This window comes from Hemicordylus capensis, chromosome 6 (genome assembly GCF_027244095.1).
Source record: "Hemicordylus capensis ecotype Gifberg chromosome 6, rHemCap1.1.pri, whole genome shotgun sequence".
NCBI classification, from domain to species: domain Eukaryota; kingdom Metazoa; phylum Chordata; class Lepidosauria; order Squamata; family Cordylidae; genus Hemicordylus; species Hemicordylus capensis.
This window is the reverse complement of record NC_069662.1, coordinates 124,108,843-124,129,671: the sequence shown is the minus strand read 5'-3', so window position 1 is coordinate 124,129,671 and position 20,829 is coordinate 124,108,843. Positions and strand designations below refer to the sequence as shown.

The window sequence follows — 20,829 nt, the reverse complement described above, 5'->3', positions numbered from 1 at the left end:
GAACCACAGGTATTAACCTGTTCTGTACCCACATATACTGAGGTCAGGTGCCTATATCTGGACCGTGGATATGCGGAATCGTGAGTAATGGTACCATGTATAGCGAGATCCACCTGTATCACACATTTCAAAGGTTTCACAATACTTAATTTTTATTTATTTTGGTGCACTGTTAAAACTTTTCCTACAGGGTCTAACAGTGAGGAAAATAACATGGTAACCACAGGAGTAAAAAGAAAATTAGAAATATTAGCATTTTAGCCCTATGTATATATTATGTTGTATGAGTGTACAAATTTCTGTATACTCATCTATTTATGTGCATGAGGGTTCCTGCGATCATTTTAAAAGTGAACCTGGGTACTGGCCCCTCAAATATGTGATACAGACAAAAAGTTACAGCTGTGAGGAGAGCTGGTCTTGTGGTAAAGGTAAAGTATGCTATCAAGTCGATTTCGACTCCTGGCGCCCACAGAGCTCTGGTGTTTTCATCGGTAGAATACAGGAGGGATTTACCATTGCCTCCTCCTGCATAGTATGAGATGATGCCTTTCAGCATCTTCCTATATCGCTGCTGCCTGATATAGTACCAATGGGGATTTGAACCGGCAACCATCTGCTTGTTGGTCAAGCATTTCCCCGCTGCACAACTTAAGGTGACTTTGGTCTTGTGGTAGCAAGCATGAATTGTCCCTTTTGCTGAGCATTAATTATCCCCTTTGCCTTGGTTTGCATTTGAATGGGAGACATATGTGAGCACTGTAAGATATTCCCCTCAGGGGATGGGGCCACTATGGGAAGAGCATCTGCATGCTTGTATGCAGGAGGTTCCAAGTTCCCTCCCTGATATTTCCAAGATAGGGCTGAGAAAGACTCCTGCCTGCAACCTTGGAGAAGCCTCTTCCAGTCTGTGTAGAAAATATTGAGCTAGATGGACCAATGGTCTGACTTGATGTAAGACAGCTTCCTATGTTCCTATCTGTGTTCAATATAATGTGTGAATAACTGAATTGGTGTATACATCTCTACCTGCGTACACTGTATACTCTTTGCACCAGTGTTGAACAGAGCATATGAACAGGGCTTGTGTCATGGAAATGTCTTGCAGCCTTTAAGTATCAGCAATAGGTAGCAGAACCTTTCATCACTTTCATGTGAGGAGAAAGCAGCAATCTGCCTTTTTGGATCTGAATCCAGCAACCGTCAATCATGTAATTGTAAACCTCAAGATATAGAAACCTGTACAAGGAGATCATATATAGCAGATGGAACAGCATCAAACAGAAGAGCCCAGGTTCGGTTCCTGGCATTTCCAGTTTAAAAGATTTCCGATAGTCAAGTTAGGCAAAGTTCCTATCAGACGTCTAGAGTGCACAGTATTGGGCTAAATGGTCTGACTCTGTATAAAGCAGCTCTCTATATTGATATGCTATAGGAAGAGCTTCACAACAGAAAAAGGAAGATCTTGTATAAAGATTATTTTATTTGAACATTTCATGGCTAGGGATTGAGTGTGTGATTCTTAGTGGTGTGTTTATTATTAAAATACTATAAATAACCTGATTTATAAATTTATAGTATCAAACTATAACTTTTAGTTCTCAATAGGATTGATGTCTTCACTCTTTAAAATATTAGCAATTAGAGTTCATTATAGAGTTAGAAGTTGTCTGTAGCTAACACAAAAGCAAACATATTTTAAATTATATAGTCAAAAATGACGTTTGTTCAAATGAATGTTCATTGTTGATGCTGCAACATGGAAACAAAGCTCCAGAAGACCATGGCTTCCCTCTAAATTTAGTTCAAAGAATTCCAAGGAATATGGGAAGATTTATTAATCCCTCAAGACTCGTAAAATTGTTGTTTTCCCCTTCTTCAACCTCCCTTCCAGGCGGAGTTCTTCATATTTTCAAATACTCCTAAGAGCTGAGGCAGCGGAATTCAGGCTTTAGCTTTAACACAGGAATTCTTTTCCCTTGGGCTAGTAAGCAGTAATGTACAATAAAAGTTCAAACTTTAAAAGCATTTTCTTTTATTCAGGTGTACAAGTGAAACCCCAAAAGTTGCTGATAGCTAAGCCTGTTATATGGCACCACTGTGTACATGAAATGCATTTGAATGATCAATATATTTCTGCACTTATGCTAATGAGAGTATAATTTAACATGACAATCTACTTCCATATTGCCAAAATGCAGTGGAAAGATTTATTTATATACCTAAAGAAACATAACGCAGACAGCTGTACAAGTATTCAATACAGCACAGAATTCCTTTGGGTCAGCATCCTAATTAAACTTTCCTTTCACTCCTGTGGTAATTAATTCTCACAAATTTTGTTGACACCCTCTTGTCAAACCACTAGTAGAAAATACAGACTGAGAAAAGATAAATACCAAGATCCACAGCTAACCAGCCACAGAAATGGCAACTATCTGAAAGCTTTTTAATACTTAGAAAATAAAATGCACTGAAATAAGCACAATTTGATACCAGCCTCTTATGAACTGATGTGCTAGCAAATAAGTGTTTGAGATAATTAAAGAGAACTGCCACAATGGTCCAGTAATGTAAGTTAAACAAGGCAACCTGTGACCAAAGTTGTGTTGTGTTGTAGCCACCAGTTATGCCGCCCTATTCTTTCCCAGTGACTCAGTTGAAGGGAAGGGGTTCCCATTTCAGCTGAATTGTTGTCCTCCAGACATTTTAGCCTTTGTAGCCTTGCTCTTCTCCAGGAGCCAAACCTATCACTCTGGCCTATCAGTGTCCTTAATGCTTTCTTCCACTTGTCTAAATAGCCCAGGGTAGCCGTGGCAGTCTCACGAGGGGCTCTCTGCCTCATAGTTTCACAGCCATAGCCCGTCACCCTTCTAAAATAGCTAACTTTACCAGTCCTTCACACTATGGCCAAGCAGTATGCACTACAAATGTAATCCCAGCAAGAAATGGTGGTTGTCTAGCTTCTTCCTGCTGCCTGATTTGGGATTCAGCCCTGCCTTCCAGTGTGTAACATTTGCTAGAGCTCTGGGCCACTTTGTTCAGCTCAGAGCACAGATTAAACAAAATCAGAGGGTCCTATGTCCATCCAGTGCGGAATTCTGCTTCCAACAGATGCTTCCAGGGTGCTTATAAGCAAGACAAAACAGCTCTCACTCACTGTTCATCCTTCAGCAACTGGTGTTCAGAAGTATACTATCTGAAACATGGAGGTTCCATTTAATTATCATGGTTTTCAAAGAATCCTAAAATGCTTTTGAAAGAAGCTACTCTCTTTGCAATAGCCATGCTGATTCTTCCCCAGCAAAAGCGAGGCTGAGACCGTGCCACAGCAATGTTGCCCAAAACTGAGTGGAGAGGAAGAAGAATTTGTCTTGACTCACATGCATGGGAAACTAACTGCTTCATCAGCATAGATCTAGTTATTTAAATTCATCACCCAGGGGCGTAACTACTATTAGGCAAGGGGTGGCGGCTGCCTGGGGGCCCCCACGCCTCGAGGGGCCCCCCAGAGGCAAGTCTATGACTATATATTGTGAAGTGTGTGTGTCTGTATCAGTGAGGGGCCCATTTTAAAATTTTGTCTCTGGGCCCACTCCAGCCTTGTTACGCCCCTGTCACTGATAGTTGGTATTAACTCATTATAAATGAGCTTGCAACTGACAGGTAGCACTGCTGGATAATAGACACACTGAAGCGCCACACAGAACTTGAGGGCTATAATACAGATCTTTGATTAAAATAGAATAAGGTGTGTAAACAAAGGGATTTGGGGAAAGGCATGATCTAGTAATAGATGTGTCTGAAATGATAATATACTGTACTATTTCAACATAATTAAAGTACACAATATGCAAAGGATAATGTAAGACTAAAAAAAAAAATACTGAAACATTAGCTAAAGTGATTCCATCCTAACCTTACAATATTATAATAATTCTCATAGAATGTGGTTAGGTTAAAAATAATAATACAAGTGACCTCTTTTAGGAAGGGTAGTGTTAAAGTACAACAAATCCAGCTGGGAAGTAGACGCAGGAAGAAATTAGTAGACCATAATATTAGAGTACATAATTTGAGGATTACCAGAAAGGGAACTGCTAGAGATCCTAGAGAATGCAATTCAGTAAGAAATTAACAGTCTCTAATAAAGAAAACAGATTGAAAAGTAGTACAGAAACACAGAAAGAATAAGAAACCATAGTTGCAAAATGAAGTACAGAAAAATACTTGAAAAATATAGTTAGGATTGATCGGTTGTAATAATTAATAAACTAGTATTTCAAAATGTTTGTGACAAATCTATTTTCAGTTCATGAAGTTCGGAATAGACTAGGAAGGCAACTTTATTTTTTATTTAACACTTGTATACCACCCACTACTAGAAACGTCTCTAGGTGGTTTTCAATAACAAACAAACAAAATTAACACATTTAAAACATATAAAATATAAAGCTAAAACAACCAATAAAATTCAACTAATGACATCAACTAAAACTTCAACTATAAAGCTTGGCTGAAGAGATGTGTCTTCAGTGGTTTCCTAAAAGCTGAGATTAGAGCTGCTCAGGAATGGAGCAGCTCTAATTTCAGCAGGAAGTGTGTTGCACCGCCCTGGGGGAACTACAGTGAAGGCTCTCTTTTGAGTTGCCACCAGACATGTTGGTGGCATCATCAGACAAACTTCCCCTGATTGTCTTAATAGGCGGCAAGGTTCATAACAACGGAGGCATTCTCTTAAATAACTTGGGCCCAAGGGCTTTATAGGAAATAACCAGCACTTTGTATTTTACCCAGAAACCTACTGGCAGCCAGTATAGTTCCTTCAAAACAGGAGTTATATGGCTTCTTCGGAACAACCCAGAGACCAACCTGGTGGCAGAATTCTGCACCAATTGCAGTTTTTGGACTACATACAAAGGCAGCCCGTCACAGCCCCACTACTGCATTGCCATAGTCAAGCCTGGAGCTCACCAGCATGTGCACCACTGTCTTAAGGTTACACTCTTCCAGGAAAGGGTGCAGCATGAACGTGCCTCCAGGTGGGGCAGTGGGCGGCTTCTTTAAGTGTAAACGGAGTTGGTGCTCCATGCCATCCAGCAGCCCCCACAGCGGGGAATCGCCTTCGCCACCCACCTGGCTGCTGGCAGGGGCTCACCTCCGTGAGAGCCAGGTAGGTGGCGGAGGCGATTCCCCACCATGGGGCCTGCTGGGAGGCACAGAGCACCAGCTCCGTTTACACTTAAAGAAGCTGCCCGCCGCCCCCCCGGAGGTGCATTCACGGCCTGCGCCTGGTAACCCCATCTAGAATTGGTAGATCTATCCCATCTCCTGAATAGCACATCGCTTCAGTGGGCACCTCTGTCTTATTTGGATTCAACCTCAGTTTGTCATCCAGACCATTACTGCCTCCAGGAGAGCATTTAGGGACGTTATGCCATTACCTGATGAACCTGACATGGAGAAAGATTTGGGTGTCATCAACATACTGATAGCATCCTACACCAAATCCCCTGATGATCTCTCCCAGCGGTTTCATGTAGATGTTAAAAATAGGGGGGTAACTATAATAGGGCAAGGGGAGACAGTTGTCTGGGTGCTCACTGCCTTGGGGGGCCCTCCAGAGGCAAGTCACATGACTGACTCCCCCAGCCACGCACCTGCCCGGGCTTCCTTCAGTTGTATTCATGTAAGTGTTAAGAACTGGAGCTACCAGAACAGCATGTCTTTCTCTAGTACCATTGAATGATTTGAATCATCCACAATTTTAAAAACCTTTTAAAAAATAATGTAGGATGATGTTCTGTTGTGGCACAAAGGGGTGTGTGTGTGTGTATTTTACTATGCTTTTTGTTACCACTATTCAGCCCCATTTAAGATTTCTTTACTTCATGAGCTGAGCTTCAGTGAGGCGGGGAGGGCACATTTTAAAGTCTTGTCTCTGGGCCCACTACAACATTGCTACACCCCTAGTTAAAAAGCATTGGAGACAAGACAAAATTGAGCCCTGAGGAAGACCATATAAAAATATCTCTCTTTGTAGAACAGTCTCCAAGCACAGCCTCTGAAATCTGCCCAAGAGGTATGAGAGGAACCACTGTAAAACAGTGCCTCCTCCACCCATCCCCCTCAGATGGTCCAGAAGGATACCATGGTCAAAGATATTGAAAGCCAACGAGAGATCCAAAAGGATTAACAGAGTCACACTCCCTCTTGCAATTCCTAATTGGAGATCATCCATCAGGCTGACCAAGACGGTCTCCATCCCATAACCTGCCTGAAAGCCAATTCAAAATGGGTCTAGACATGAATATGACCCATATCATATGTTCACATAAGGACACAGCATGACATGGATGGTTCTGATCCATCCGTGGTGCTGTGGGGTCCAAAGCAACAACCAATAGTCTCCTGTTAATATTCAGTTCTGTATAAAATAAAAATAAAATCATTTATATTGTTTATTTATAAATTAAAAGACACAGGCATTTTTCCATTTCTTTACATTGTTTCAACTCTGCAAACAGTTGGAATTACCATTGGGGGGATGATTCTACAAGTGTTCTAGGACTAAGTCAAACTAGGAGGCCATTTTCTCTTCAGATACAGTGGCGCAGCGGGGAAATGCTTGACTAACAAGCAGAAGGTTGCCAGTAGTTAAAGTTTTAAAGTTATTCCTGTAATTTTTTTTTTGTATTGGAGATGCTGCCAGAAAATTATTAACAAAATGCATATGACATGATACAATCAGGATAACCACTACCTCAGGATATAATTTTTAGAAATTACTCTTAAATAAAGACCGGATATTATGTTAACCATACTGGAAGGCCATTTCTGAGCCAAAAGAACTCATCAACAGTAGAAGGAAAAATTGTTTCCAGAGAATTTTGCACATTATGGTAAGAGCATAAAACATATAGTGGATGATTTCTATCTATTTTTTAAAAGGTTACATTAATTCATTCATTCAGTGCTTGCACCATGTTCTTATTTAAGCAATATAACTTTTAACACAAGGAGAAAATGTACTAAATAAATAAATATTTAGAGTTTTTATTGTATTTTAAATTGTTTTAATCATGTTACTGTTTTAATGGTTTTTAAGTTGTGAACCACCCAGGGACTTTCTTTTGTATATGGCGGTATACAAATGTACTAAAAAAAAAAAAAGAGGATATACTTGCAATAATGAACATTTTGAACACTGAGTAAATATGAAAGGGAGAAGAATTATGAACCTGCATTTATCAAAGCACATTTGGCACATGCCCAGAATTTCTTATTCAGAAAACTTCTGGCACTGAGTAGGACTTATATCAGGTGCTTTGACACATGTTCATTTTAGCTAGTCTGTCAACTAAGAACATTACAAGATATGTTTTGTATGTATATAGCTGTTTCTGATGGTGAATTCTGCACTGCACTGGATGGTGGCACCTATGTGCTTGAAGCTGATAGACCTACAGCAACAGTCTGTCACTGCTGACACTAGTCTGGCAGTAGGACTCAGCAAGGTTTAGGGAGGGCTGTAGCACACCTTATGCCCAGTGGATCAAGGTAGAACCCTATATAGGGAAGTACCTAGCTTTGGCTAATATAGTAGAATAGGTGCAGGAGGAGGTAAGGTAGCTAGGCAACTGCAGTTCATTTCTGGGATTACACCCAATGCAGGCCACCAGGTCTTAGTCTGAAGCACTGGTCAAGTTTGAAATTCCAGAAAGGTGAGGGGTTAGAGTTGTGAGGCTTCAAGCAAGACGATGATGCAGTGGTGGTGGGTGGACACAACTGTGTACATTATGCAAATAAAGGCACTGAGCAGTAGACCTTCCACCTCACCTCTATTATATCCGCACAGGCTATGGTGAACCTCCTCCATGGGCAATGATCCCAACACTACATGGAGGTGATGTACATAAATTCTAACCATCGTCTAGGCAACGGGAAAGAAGAAACTATAGCCATGTCAAATGCACAGCAAGATTTTTTTTAAAACAACAACAACAGATTTTAGCCTACTTTCCAGTAGGCTATCTGTGTGTGCCTGTGTGTCCATGTGTTCCTATCAACTTCTAAATGCCTGGACCAATATAAACCAAATCGGGTACAGTTGTAGGGACACCTCAACAGTGTAGTTTGTGATGTCATCCACCCAATACAACATGGCGGACATGTTTGAGGCTCAAGTGGGCTAACTTGCAGACAGCCTAAACATTTGAACCAAATTTGTTACAGGTGTAGGGACACATAGGGATGGCTCAAGGGCATAGTTTGTAATGATGGTGGACACTTGAACATTTGAGGTGCAAGTGTGAACAGATATGGACTGAATTTAGTCCAGTTGTAGGGATAGTGAAAGGAATGTAGGCAGATGAGTTCATCCTTGAACTTGTTTAAATTTTTAGGTGAGACACTCCCACCAAGTTTTAGAATATGATTATGCATTAGATTTACATCAAGTTTCAAATCAAGAAGTTTCTGTTTCAGCATATATAAATGTGGGAGGACATACTGAATTTTACATAAATTAGGATTACATCTTTCACATTCTGCACAGTGTAACACAGGAGGTCTAGCACCACTCGTGTCGCTGAGTGTCTCTAAAACACCACCAGCAGTATTGCGGAACAGAACAGTATTGAGGAACAACTGTGACGTAAAATTGTGCAAGCACAGATGTTTGATGCAATATCCATTATTTCCAATGGATGTCGCATCACACAACTGTGCTTGCATAATTTTAAGTCACAGTAGAACAACCATTTCCCACAACACTGCTGGAAGTAGCTTAAGATAGCTGTAGCAATGCAGGTGGTACTGAACCACCTGCATTATGCTGTGCAGAATATGAGCCACAATATTTAATATGACATTTTACTCCAGTTTGAATGAGAGGGATCAGTCTAGATCTGTAATAAGAGATTAAATGTTCTCAAAACTAGTGGTGCTTGCTCCCTAAAAAAAAAAAAAAACCGCACAAACTTTAATGCTGAAGAAAAAATAGATTTATGATTTCTGCTATGTTTGTAAACTTTGAGTAAGGCTTCTTATAAAAGACATTTTAAAAGCCTTTTAAAGACCTTCAAGACTACACTACAGACATGCTGTTGTGTCCAACATGCATTACTGACAGAAACAAATATTTGATTGAGCCCTTAAACCATAGCTCCATTATGTTACAGATTGTAAGCAATTTTTAAAACGTTCCTAACTTTATAGCTAACACCCTCCTAAGTTTTTATCATCACCTCATTATTTCCATTCTTCAGTCATATTGTCATGGTGACTAGCAAATAGCAGCTTTTTTGTATTACAAATCCCTGCGCTCCCTTGAGGGACTGGATTACTGCATCATAATATCAGTATCTGTTAGTTAATACCACAGACTTCACCCAACTTCAAAAGCAAAGATGTTAAAGTCTCATTTTCCACTACAAGGCAGGTGCATTTTTATTAGTTCTTTTTCAAAATTGCAATGACTTCACTTGTGGATATCCTGCCAATGGCCATTATTGAAAGTGGGGCTGTAATTGCTATGGAACATACAATGTCTGAAGCACTAAACTAACACCACCGCAGTCTTCTATCCATTGACTGGAACCAAGTGTTGCATCATTAAAACTGAATTACAACACAACCATGGTGTGTTTTCCATGTGTGCTGTATTAAACAATGGTGGAAAAAAAAGGTATAATTTAAAGAAGCCTAATTTACTCAAAATTTACAAAGAATGAGAACACCCTAGCAGTAACTGCTGGCTCTAATTTAGCCCAAAGTGTGATGCATCATAATTAAATGTCTGCTCAGTTTTCATTGGTGATGGAAATGCAATATCTCTCACACATTTAAACGGCTTGTCAAAAAGGGGGAGATTCTACATTTGTAAAACAGATTTTAAAATGCTTGCGGGAAGATAAGCAAACTGGTGAAAACCATCTCATTTTTAATTGGTTTCTTAAGGAAAGTTTTCCATTTACATCTGGTTTGGTTGGTCTGTGGATTGCTAGTTGATGGGCGGTCATCAGGTAGCATTACCTACATTGCTGTTGTTGATTTACTGTGAGGAATTAATTGAAGGTGGACGTGTTTTATCATTTTGTCATGGTGTTGTAAATATATTTTTTAAAAACACACCACTGTAATTGATTAGGCGTAATATAATACTTTCATTTAAAATACCACCTAAAATTCAACCAAGAAGAAATGTTCTGTTCAGTTTACTGCTTTTCACCACAGTGTGTTCCAGCTGGAAATATTTCACCATCACACTGGTATGCAAGAGTGGGGGAAACAGTTTAGCAAGCTCTGCAATCTTTCGGCTTAGTTCCGGAAATTTTACAGTGCCCAGATTCCAGTGGAAAATATTTGGTCACTCATATACTTGGACAGAAACTTGTCTCCTGGAATAGGAATCACACTAAAACTGCCAACATCCTTGTGCAGACAGGCTCTGAGGATATATATTAGGCAAGACCTCTGCCAAATCACTTGTATGTCAGGCCAACGGTACCTTTCAAATAGACTCTGAATACCAGCTGCCAAGCAAAAATTCATTATACCATGAATAGTTAAATATTATTTTAGCTTTCACATCTGCAGTTTTAAGCTTATACAGTAGCAATACATTTGCACTCTGTATTATACCTGTCCACAGGTTTAGGTACAGTGGCCAATCACAATATTCACACTTCTCACTGGTAGCTTAACAATTTTCTTTTCTTTACTTAAAATAGATTGCTGTACCAAATGAAATAATTTCCAAAATATTTTTTTACTAATCCACAGAGAAACCACTACAGCTATTTTAATAGGTCCACATCATAGGAAAAACATCATAATAAATGTTTTAAATAATCCAATACATTTGGTAGTGCTACAATACCTAATAAGCAGTTAAAACTTTTAGATTTTTTTAAGTGACCCAGTTCTTATCAACCAATATGCTTTCATACATTGCAAATGTCTGCATACAATGTATTAAAGTTACTACTACTTTCTCATGCTAATTCTTCATTGTATCTGGCGTATAAAACCTCAAATACAACCTATTTAATCAGAAATACAGGTAGCAGTCAATTTTAGTAGAACAGTAATGCCATATTGAGCCTTGAGGAAGAAATTTTACTGCATTTGTATCAAAAACAAACATGCTAGTAGCTTTGTGGTGCTTGGATTCCATAAGGAATCATATTGTTTTCATATCTCTTGGTTTGTGACTCAGGACTTCCTCAAACATTTCATTAAATAATTCTTTACTAAGTGCAAAGGCATACAAAACATTTTCATTCAACTCCGAGTGGTTATGCACAAGATTTTCAGGTATTATGCACAAGGTTCCCAGATATTATGAACAATTCAACACACATTCAGATCAATTTTTATATACTGCTTTTCAACAAAAGTTCCCAAAGCAGCTTAGGTAGGTAGGTAGATAGGTAGATAGAAATAAAGAAATGTCTCCCTCTCCCCAAAAGGCTCATAATCTTCAAAACAAATGGAAAAAAAATCTTACTAAATCTCACCACAGTATGAACTCTTACATTACTGATGGTTTTTAAAATGGCAAATTTAAAGTCTCTCTCCCACATTGGAAAGAACAGCCTTGTTCTATCCATCCAAAAGTTAATCAAGGCTCAATTTTCTAGTGGTGATCTACATCCAAACTAACTTCCACTTGCAAAAGTAAAGCCGCTGCTGCTACAGATATTGAGTGTGCAACACTCTCCATGAAGTTGCCCCACAGCTTGGCTACCCACACTTCTCTATTTATGGAATACTCACACCTACCGAATGCAATGCAATAAGCAGCCTCAGGTATTAAGACTGCACAACCTGAAGGATATATTGACTTAAACTGAGATCCCTGTACGCTGGCCTTTGACAGTAAGTATAAAACATGATCTATGGATTTTTACAAATTACAACTAGATATACTTCTGATTAATTAAAAAAGAAAAAGAGAGACCACAAGGAAAAGTTCATTTTCAGGAGAGGGTTAAAAAAAACATAATCAAAAGTCAGCAGTGAGGGCTTTCTAGGTGGATTTGTATCATATGGATCGTGAAAGAGCAAACAGAGGTGTAGCTAAACTTCAGAAACAGGCCATTGGCATAAAATTGAAAGTTTTCATTTGGTCATATAGCAGCTGTTTGTGCATCTGCATGGGGGCGGTTATCCAGATTTGGACCACAGTGGGGGCAAAGAGTTAAAGCCCCTTCCCCCACCATAGTTCCAATCCAGATCGTGCCTTCCATGCATGCATAAAAATAAAACAAAACCAGAATGCAGCTGTACAGCACATGTTTAAAGTAAGGCCTAGTTTGATCCCTCCTCAGCCTTTCAAGTAACTGGCTGTTTTGAGTGGGACACAGAGCTAGCACAAGTAGTCTTGCACAGCACTAAGTTGGCTGTGGCTGTGGCCCTATTAATAGCAACAGGGGCAGTCCAAGGACTTGGGGCACCTGAGGAGAGGTGCCATTTGCTCCTTTGCCCACTGCCTCAGGTGGACCAGCCCCCTTTCAAAAGTGACACTCGCAAGCTTTGACAGTTGCTTGGATGATGGGGAGGCGAGGTTGCCAGCACCTTGTGCCCTCCTCATGCTTCCTCCAAGCTTTACAAGGGAAGCCACCGCTTACAAAGAGTTGCTCCACCCAATGGCAGCTGTTGCACACCTTGCCACACTTGTAGTGTCCAATAATACTCTGCATAAGGTGACCACCTCACTTTGCCTCATGAAAGGACTGGCCTGAATAGCAATAGTAATCTGGTTCAAGTGTAGCATGGGAGCAGCAAGCAAGAAAGCAATTTCATATTATGGACCAAGTCCCAGGGCTAAGGCTTTGTGTTAAAAATTGGAGCCTGTTTGTATTCTTTTGACAGGGCCACGTTATGTCAAAAGTTGGATTCTGTATGGAATTGCTAATAAAATGAACTCGGTTTATTTGATTTATTTATAGCTCCATTAAACTCCAGGCAACTGACCTTGTGTCCTGGTTTAGCATTTCAGGATTAGTAGTAATTAAAGTAGTAATTAAAAATCTCTTTGTAATTCAAAGATATATTACAAAGAATGATTTTTTTGTGGTTGTTGATTGCTTGTTCCAACTTGCCATTTTGGAGTCTTTGCTAAGAGAAGATGGGCCATCTTTACAGGAGGAAAAACATACAGAAGAAAGTAGATTTGACTATTGCTCAAAAATATAACTAAATACATCAACAGGGAATATCTGGTTTTCCTCAATAAATACCTATCAGTCCTCTCACATGAAGAGTACTGATGATGCAGTTCATAGAGTTTGCTATAGCAAGCACTAAGTCTTTTGAACATCCTGCACAAGATGAAAGCTTGAAAGAACTGTCATACCTGGGAAATTACAGCATGTGAAGAGTTACATGTGCATAATGATATAATTACACTTGATGGCAGTAATAGCACACGCTGAAGGCTATTAATAGCACAAGGACTCTCACAAGCCCTACAAATGATAAATCTCTTGAGGAGAAGTAACATGATGAAGAGCAGGCATAATTTATTTATTTCATGTGGCCTGTTTCCACATAAAAAGGATTCAAAGTTCAATGGCACAATTGATACTTTGAAATTATCCTTAAAAGAGGTACTACTAAAACACACTTAGCACATACTTTTGAGAAACAAAGTTGAAAATAAATTTTAGAATCAATGTATTTTCTATATGTTCTAATAGGAAAAAAGAAAAATGTTCTGCAAAGCAGAGGAAAAATCAAATTATGTCATAAAAAAGAACAAGTTTCTATTCAAGTTGTTTGTAGAATATTACACTTTAAAAATACAAATGTTGCACTGTAAAGGAGCCTATAATCAGATTGATCAAGGTTCATTTCACTACCCTCTATTAATCAGTTCCCATGTTCACATTTGATGTGGTAAAGTCATCACAAGGTGATTTTTGCCTCATTAATTTCACAGTGTGAATATCCTAATTCAAGCATCCCCATGTGGTGATAGGTGGTACTTTCTACAGTTTGACAACTGACAGGATGTCTGCCATGGTAGATTCCAGCTGTCATCACATGAAAGGTATCCATAATAAATAATCTCCATTTGAAACTGATGAGCTAAGTCTCATTATAACTTGACCACATCAAAAGTGAACATGGAATTGGAAACAAACCCCACTTCTTGTAGGGTATGAGTACAAGTCAATGCGATGGAACAGTGTGCAGTGAACCTTAACAGGAACATGTGGAAATTGCACTATTGCTATATGTGGCATGAGGACAAACAGAGATTTGGTCTAGTGGGTCCACAAAGGTACCCAATGATTGGCAAATGGAAAGTTCTATCATAATATGATGCCCAGAAGCTTCAGTCTCATTGCAAAGGGATGCTTTCAAATATTTGTAATACTGGAAAGTATTACAAATAGTAATACTTTTTGTATTACAAATATAGTACTAAATCAAAAATTTGGCTTAAATTGAAAGATGATTTCAAAGGAAGGATGAACCAAGGCAACTGCACAGGCTGGTGTGAAATTCTCACTCAGTCTGGGGGAGTGCAGCTTACCACTGACTAGTGACAGTGGGTGTCCTTAAAAATTTTTCCTCCCCACTCTGCCTCAGTGAACAGTGTCAGCAGTGCTGAAAATGCTGAAGATTTTTTGGGCAGCTGGCTCTTAATGGCACCATTTGTAATGCCCTGGAAATAACATCACAATGTAATATTATGGTAACATTTTTTTAAAAAAGAAAAGTGCACCCACTGCTACCATCCCCTTCAGCCCCACCAGAATATCCCTCTGAGCAACTGTATGCCATCATATAAAAACAGAAAATATCGGCAAAGGCATCTGAAAGAAATGAATACAAATGCCCTTCCTTTTGCTATGCTTCAATTTAGCTGAAAGTAGTCCCACCAAATTTTCAACCCTACTACCAGCCCGGGATATGGTGCTGGAAGGATGACATGAGACAACTTGGAATGCCAAAACTATACTGCCCTAATCGTAACACAGCACTCATTTCACTGCATCCTAGATATTTATCTGCTAGTGATGAAACCCTTACAATCAGAGTATTAGAATCCCAGATTATCCTCATTAACCTGAGAAGCACAGCTATTCACAAACTGGCCTAGTGATCCACTTAACCTCATGTTCCAATTCAGAAGATGGGTACCACTATATGCTTCTGTCATGTCTTGGCTAGGGAGGTCCAGTTCAGGCACGGGCAGGCAAGAAGCAAATGGTCAGAGGCAGGAAGAGCAGCTGAGGATGGGCCAGGGACAGATACCAGGTTACAGTCAACAGTGCCAGAGAAAGAATGCATAATCAGGAATGAGATCATGAACAAAAGGAGCCAGTCAAGCAAACACAGCACAAGTGTCTCAAAGCACAGTAGAACCGACCGATAAAAACAATTGCTGACATCCAGATCAGACCTGTGTTGGTGCATCAGTGGCTGACTTCCAAGCTAACACTGTACCATCACACAATGGGGGAGGGGCAATTTTCAGTCATCTCCCCTTCCCTCTGTGCCTCCCAAAAATTAGGTCCCTGAGAATTGTGCAGCCCAGCAGAATAAGCAGGTCTTCAGTAGTCAGTGAAACACTAAAAGCAACAAGGCAGTGTGAAGCTCCTGAGAGAGGCACCTCCATAGTTTTGTTAGTTATGTTTAGAGACCTGTCTTGAGCCGGGTAGAATTAAGGGAAATACTACTACTACTACTACTACTACTACTACTACTACTACTTCTTTAGGAACACAGGTTTTGAAGACCGAGAATGCAAAGCTAATTTCTGCCTGAACAAATGAAATAGTGGTCTGGAATGCAGATTCTATTGCCTGAATTTTTACTACTTATTAAAATGTTATGGCATTAAAAAAAACAACACCATTTATTTTTCTGGAGGTGAAAGCACCACTTGAAAGAAATACCATGCTTACACTATAGCAGATATGAGATGGTTTTCAGAGTGCAAATCTATTTGTAACTTGTTTTTTAATTGTTAATTTGCCTTGTACTTAAGGCAACCATGACAGATAATCAAGATGAAACATTGCAGCATGAATAAGTTCTAGTATGAATTCCGTTACATTTTTCTTAAAAATCTATGGAAAGCTACAATTAAACTTTAAAATCAATAAACTATTATTATACAAAACTGACAAATTATTACAATAAAGAAAACAAACAGATATAGGTAAATGCTACCATGCAAATTATTATACCAACAATTAAACAAAATCTAAGTCTCAAAATTTATCTTAATAGCCTCCTTCCTTTGAATTTCTGTACTAGTAAGTGCTTTTCTGAATTCTTGTGTATTGCAACAATAAAACTGTGAAATGCTTCTATTCTTTGATCAAAAGGAATAGAAGCATCTGAAAAGATCAGATTATTGTAGTTATCTATTCTACACTTGTACACAAATGTACACTGGCTCTTATTACTGCCTTGACTTTTCAAGTGGGAATGCTGTAAGTATTACCACATGTTTCTTTTGTAGAAAACATCATAATTTTCAGATTGTTAAAACCACTTGACACAGTCCTACAACTGCAAGGTCCAAACAACAACAGTTTTGTTTACTTTTCTGCAATGAAACAGATTTTTCTCATCTTCAGTGATATATTTGATAGCTTCCAACTTGACTTGTTTTTGTCTCGTTCAAATGAATATAAATATATAATTTCTGATTGTAATTAAGCCCTGTAAAAATTCTTCCCTTGATTTTACCACCTGAAACTGCAGCTGTTGGCTGAGACTATCAAAGCCTCACAACTCCAAGCTCACGTGCAAATCTCATCAAGTGCAGACATTTCTAATTGATTCCAGAAGACTCTCTTTTACTCAGATCATGGGGCAGGAGAAGAATAATGAGCACTTCCAAACAGTGGGTGCTGAGCTTCAGGCTTGGAGATTTTAAAAGCAATAGCCTGGCTGCCCTGCCAGAAATGCAGAGCAATTTTACGGTCAATTGGCCAGAGCATCTGGAACTATACATCATCATCTTTAGTTGATCTGGTGAAGCCAGCTCACACACCGGCTAAGACTGAAATCCATAATGACTCTGTCACACCTATGTAGAAACTAACTTAATCTACCGAGAGCAAGGTTCCACTGTGACATTTTCTAAAGGGACATCATTGCCCTCAAGACTTGTGTCTTGTCAAGCAAGTCCACCTCGCTAGTGTACTATGGCAGTATTTTATTTGTAGCACATATAACACAGAAAATTAATATATGTTCAACAGAAGTTCCTTAAATCCATGTGCACTGACAAGGTTGTTTGCTTTTTAATATAATGCAATGCAACTGTAGGCTTCCCCCATCATTTCCAACTTCCATAATAAGTTGTAAGTTGCAACTTACAACTTAACCTTAGCTAGGGAACACTGCAAAATAGTAAGCTGTCTTATGTCAAGTCAGACCATGGGTCCAACAAGCTCAGTATTGTCTACACAGACTGGCAGCTGCTCTCCAAGCTTTCAGGCAAGAGTCTTTTCTAGCCCTACCTAGAGATGCTAGAGACGGGACCTTCTACACAAAGCAGTTACTGCGTCCCCATCCCCAAATGGGCTGCAGTTCTTACATTTGAAAGTAGAATCCAGTGAGCCAATGGTTGACAGTAGAAACCACCTGAACCAATCACAACAGCAATAAGGACTCTTCTGTTCAGTAGAAAAGCAAGACTGTAGAATGTGTACAGATTACACGACTAACTATATTTGGAGGCTGTAAAATAGAGCCTGTGTTATATGTCTTACTATGGTCTCTCATCCAAAAGCGCTTTTTGAAACGTTACACAAACTTACAAAACTTGTTTGTGTTCTACATTCTGCCATGCTCACCAGCTTTCTATGCATTCTAACTTCCTAAGCTCCAGAAATAGATAATTTTAAAAATGAGTACAGATTACATGAAACATATTAAGACATTTCAGATACTCAAAGATTAGCTCTCTTACCTCATATATACTTGACAGAAGGGTAACATAGGTTTTCAAGTAACCAAGTTTGTGCAGAGCAAGAAAAGTAGAACAGCGGGAAGATTCCATGAAAGCCACTTCAGGTCTAAAAGCAATTAAACAAATTAGTAAAGTGTGGTTTGTGATCAATGTCTGATCAAAAGTTACACTTCTGGCATGCATCCATTGCAATGGCCTCCCCAAATCATCCCGTGTCGGTGAGCCAAACCATCTATACACCAAACCATTACCGGACCAGATGTAACATAAGACCATCATTTGGCATTATGTGAAGTAGTCCTGAGCTCATAGGCTCCCTCCTCCCCATTCCCCTCCTGCACATGGCAGTTTCCTATCCTCATTTGTGGCACATCATGCTTAGCGGAGGCACAAGGGGGACCAGTATATGGATGGAATTTCAGATCCAAGCCTTCTTACTGACATCATGCTCTTAAGGGCTTAATAATACTTAGGTGTTGACATCCCGACTAACCAAGCACTGGTGCAATGGGAGAAGCACTGATGTAGCACCAATGCTTATGAAAGACTAACACTACACTGGTGCTAGTGTGAGAAATTTTCAATGACCTCCCCTTTGCCTGGAAACCCTCTGTGTCACCTAAAAGTATTTCCTGAGGGCTGTATGACCCAGGGAGATATTTTCAGGCAGGAGGGGCGAATGCCCTCAGCCCTATGCACTTCCAGGCCCCACAGCTGGACCCAACTGCCCCACCGCTCACTATTGAATGCACGTAGCACTAAAGAGTTCCACCGCCTCTTTGTTCAAGCAAAGAGATGATAGCGCAAACTGGATACTAATTGAGAGGCTCGCGTGCACCATGATTAAGCATCAGGGTGCATGCATGCCTCTTATTTTGTATCCCCGGGATGGTGGAGGCAGCAGTGAAGGCTCCTTTACACCCTCCCGCCAGCCTCCCAAATGATAGCCCAGGCTGGCTGCAGCCCATTTCGGGCATCTGTGCACATTTGTACAGAGAGCCCCGAAATGGTCCACAGCAAGCCAGGTCTGTCATTTGGGAAGATGGTGGGAGGGTAGAAGGAGCCCCCGTCGCCTCACTGCCACCCCTGCAGCCGCTATCCCACTGCACAGTGGCTTGATTTTTCAAGTTAAAGGACAGCCTGAGACCTTGTCCCTTGCTCCCCCCCACCACAGCCCAGATTCCCCTTTACAAGTACAGCCTTCAAGCCCGCTCAGTGGCAGAACTGGACCGGGCCAGGCTCAATTGAATCTGAGCCAATCCAGTTCTGTGCACTTCCCTATGAGACAGAGCACACAAAAAACCCTTGGAGTTCATGGTCACTCTCCAAAGATCTGATTTGGGTTAGTGCCCATGCCACTTGTTCTAGTTGTATATTTCTAAATAAATCAAATATCACGAAAACCCAATTCTCCAAAATCTCCAGTGATATTTCCTCCAAGAACAGTGCTACCCATGAAAATCCCTGCTGCTTGCTGAAATGGAGAGAGTGTAATACTACCTGCTTCAATAGTGAAAAAACCTGGAAAACACATGTGTGCGTGTGTCTGTGTGTGCGCACTAGGCTTGAGCCCGAAACATTTCGGCGGCCATTGAAAAGGCTGCCGAAACGTTTCGGGTGGTGGGGGCGATTCGGCGTTTCGGCGCCGGCGGGGGTAGGGCTTTAAGGGCGGGGGAGAGTGTACTCACCCCCCCCGCCGCATTTCCCCCGCCGGCGCTCTCGGAATTAGAAGCCCCTCGGGACGGCAGCGTTCCTCCCTGCCGTCCCGTCGCCCCCGTCGGCCGGAAGTGGCCGGAAGTCCCGTTTGCGCGTGCGCCCGTCATGCGCGCGCGCGGCCGTACGCGCGCGCGCATGACGGGCGCACGCGCGAACGGGACTTCCGGCCGACGGGGGCGACGGGACGGCAGGGAGGAACGCTGCCGTCCCGAGGGGCTTCTAATTCCGAGAGCGCCGGCGGGGGAAATGCGGCGGGGGGGGTGAGTACACTCTCCCCCGCCCTTAAAGCCCTACCCCCGCCGTGCCGAACAACCTTTCGTGCACATCCCTAGTGCGCACGTGTACATGTGCATGTTTAATTTACAGTATCATTTTGGCAATTGTCCCCCTTTGTGATTTTAATGTTGTAAGGGATAATTTTGCCAGGAAAATATATTTTATTTTCTACAGAAAGAATACTGGGGGGGGGGGGGATGCTGAATGACTTACCTTTGCTCTATGAGGAAACCAATGGAGGTCAGTGTCAGGATAATGTAGCCAACTCTCAGGAGGAGAGTTACCTGTGATAACGTCTGTTAAACCAACAAGCAGACAAATTACTCATTTAGGTTAAATCTCTGAAGGGATATTGAGTTTTAAGCTTGCCAGTGAAGCAGTCTGAACTTTCACTCTCAATTATATTACTTCGTTACTGTCTGCTTTTAGAGTAGTTTGATACTTTGAACTTTACAACTAAAAATCCACTACAGATTCTCCATTCCCTCTTAATGTCATTATATTTCAAGGCTGAAGGTTACAAAAATTGGGTTGTTTCCCCAAATCCTTCTTCGCACAGTGTTAGTCTTGAAAATAATTCTTTCACTCTTATTATTGTTTCCTCTCCTGAAATTATTTGAACCCTTGATGACCTCAACCAAAGGGATAGAGCTGTTTTCTAAATAAATATCGAATCACATCTCTGCACTCCCCACCCCCGACTCTTAATAGCATTACATCTTTGCATTTTCCAATCTCAGCTCTCTAGAGAGCAGTGGCAACTGAAAACAGTATCCTATCAAAAGGAAAAAACAACAACATTAAAAATAGGGGAAAGAAAGTAAGTCAGGCAGTCTGGTAATTTATCACAATTTTAACATTATCTCTCATTTATCCTTTTGTGTCTC

The 20,829-nt window shown here is 40.5% G+C and overlaps 1 protein-coding gene across 6 annotated transcripts in view; it reads right to left on the bottom strand.

The window, feature by feature from the left end:
- Positions 1 to 20,829, bottom strand: part of AGMO (alkylglycerol monooxygenase) — a 178,744-nt gene that overhangs the window by 47,581 nt on the left and 110,334 nt on the right. For 5 of the 6 annotated variants that reach the window (XR_008310084.1, XR_008310085.1, XR_008310086.1 and 2 more), the window contains 2 exons: positions 20,156 to 20,238; positions 17,951 to 18,056 (listed from right to left, as the gene is read on the bottom strand). The exons of the other annotated variant lie outside the window; for it this stretch is intronic. Coding sequence is in view for 1 of the 5 variants with exons in the window: in XM_053263320.1 (XP_053119295.1) it covers positions 17,951 to 18,056; positions 20,156 to 20,238 (189 nt within the window). In the remaining 4 variants the exon portion in view is untranslated. The remainder of the gene's footprint in view (positions 1 to 17,950; positions 18,057 to 20,155; positions 20,239 to 20,829) is intronic. 6 annotated transcript variants of the gene reach the window in all.